Source organism: Trichechus manatus, unplaced genomic scaffold, assembly GCF_000243295.1.
Source record: "Trichechus manatus latirostris isolate Lorelei unplaced genomic scaffold, TriManLat1.0 scaffold00069, whole genome shotgun sequence".
Classification (NCBI taxonomy): Eukaryota; Metazoa; Chordata; class Mammalia; order Sirenia; family Trichechidae; genus Trichechus; species Trichechus manatus.
Window position 1 is genome coordinate 13771104 of NW_004444005.1, and position 1238 is coordinate 13772341.

The window sequence follows — 1238 nt, forward strand, 5'->3', positions numbered from 1 at the left end:
CCTTCTCCAGCCCCACTCCAGCCCCTCTCCATCCCCCCTCTAGCCCTTCTCCAGCCTCCTCCAGCCTCTCTCCAGCCCCCTGCCCCCCTCCAGGCCCTCTCCAGCCCCCCGCCCATGTGTGTGCCCATGTGTAGGAGGGCCAGGCACGCAGGCTGCGTGGGTGGCAGCGGGCAGGGTGCACAGTCAGTGAGCCCCGTTCCCAGCTCCCTGCCAACTTAGAGGGTCAGAGACTTGGAGGCTGCTGTGCCCCCATTGTGGTATGGCAGGGGGTGCATGGGGAAGGGGCAGGGGCCGCTCTGGGGAGGCCAAGGCGCCGGAACTTGCGTTAGACCTAGCCACTGCCTGGTGTGGCCCGAGGGCTCGTCCGACATTAGCCTCCCCGGGAGGGTCCAGCTCCTGCTGTCGTGGGGCCACCACATCACTCCTTCTACATGCGGTTAAGATCGGGGTGGGGAGTGATGTGTGGAGACACCGTGCTCCCGCTGTCAGAACGCCTGTCTTAGAGCACGCCCGTTCTCTGTCCACCAGGACTTGTTTTTCAAGTACACCTGGAATAACTTCTTGCACTTCCAAGTGGAACTGTGCATAGCGGCCATCCTTTCCCATGCCGCCCGGGAAGACAGAGCAGACGCCGGCGAGCCTGTGAGCCAGGCGGAGCCAGCACCCGGGAACGGGACCCCCAAGGACCCCCAGCCTGCAGCCGGCCGCCCTGAAGACACACTGGTGACCCACGTGAGTGCAGCCCCTGGGCCCCCTGTACCACCCCACCCCTCCCCAGCCAAGGCCATCTGGGGCTGTGTGAAGAGGGGTGACAAGGACGTGGACACCTGCTTTCTGCAGCCAGCGTTCGTTGGACACACGGGCAGTCTTCCTCTGACCTCACGTGAGAGGACACCAAATCACAAGGCAGCATCAGGGCCTGTCTGGGTCACAGCCTGGAGAGGGACAGGGCAGCCCTGGACATGCTGTGAGCAGCGCTGGCCAACCTGGCGCCTGGGGGATGGCTCACTGTTCTGAGGTTGCCACAGGGGAAGCCCGGAGGGGAGAGCGATGGGTCAGGGTCTCATGAAAAAACTTGGGGCTTAAAAACAGTGCCTGTGGACCCAGGGCCTGGCCTACTTCCTGCATCCCGTCTGCCCCCTCACCATCACACCTGCACACGAGGCCTCCCCCTCACCGTCACACCTGCACACAGGGCCTCCCCCTCGCCGTCACACCTGCACACAGGGCCTCCCCCT

The 1238-nt window shown here is 64.6% G+C and overlaps 1 protein-coding gene across 1 annotated transcript in view; it reads left to right on the plus strand.

The window, feature by feature from the left end:
* PPP6R2 (protein phosphatase 6 regulatory subunit 2) overlaps nucleotides 1-1238 on the plus strand; it is a 73959-nt gene that overhangs the window by 61746 nt on the left and 10975 nt on the right. Inside the window, exon 11 of the mRNA XM_023734635.1 lies at nucleotides 529-732. Within this exon, the coding sequence (XP_023590403.1) occupies nucleotides 529-732 (204 nt within the window). The remainder of the gene's footprint in view (nucleotides 1-528; nucleotides 733-1238) is intronic.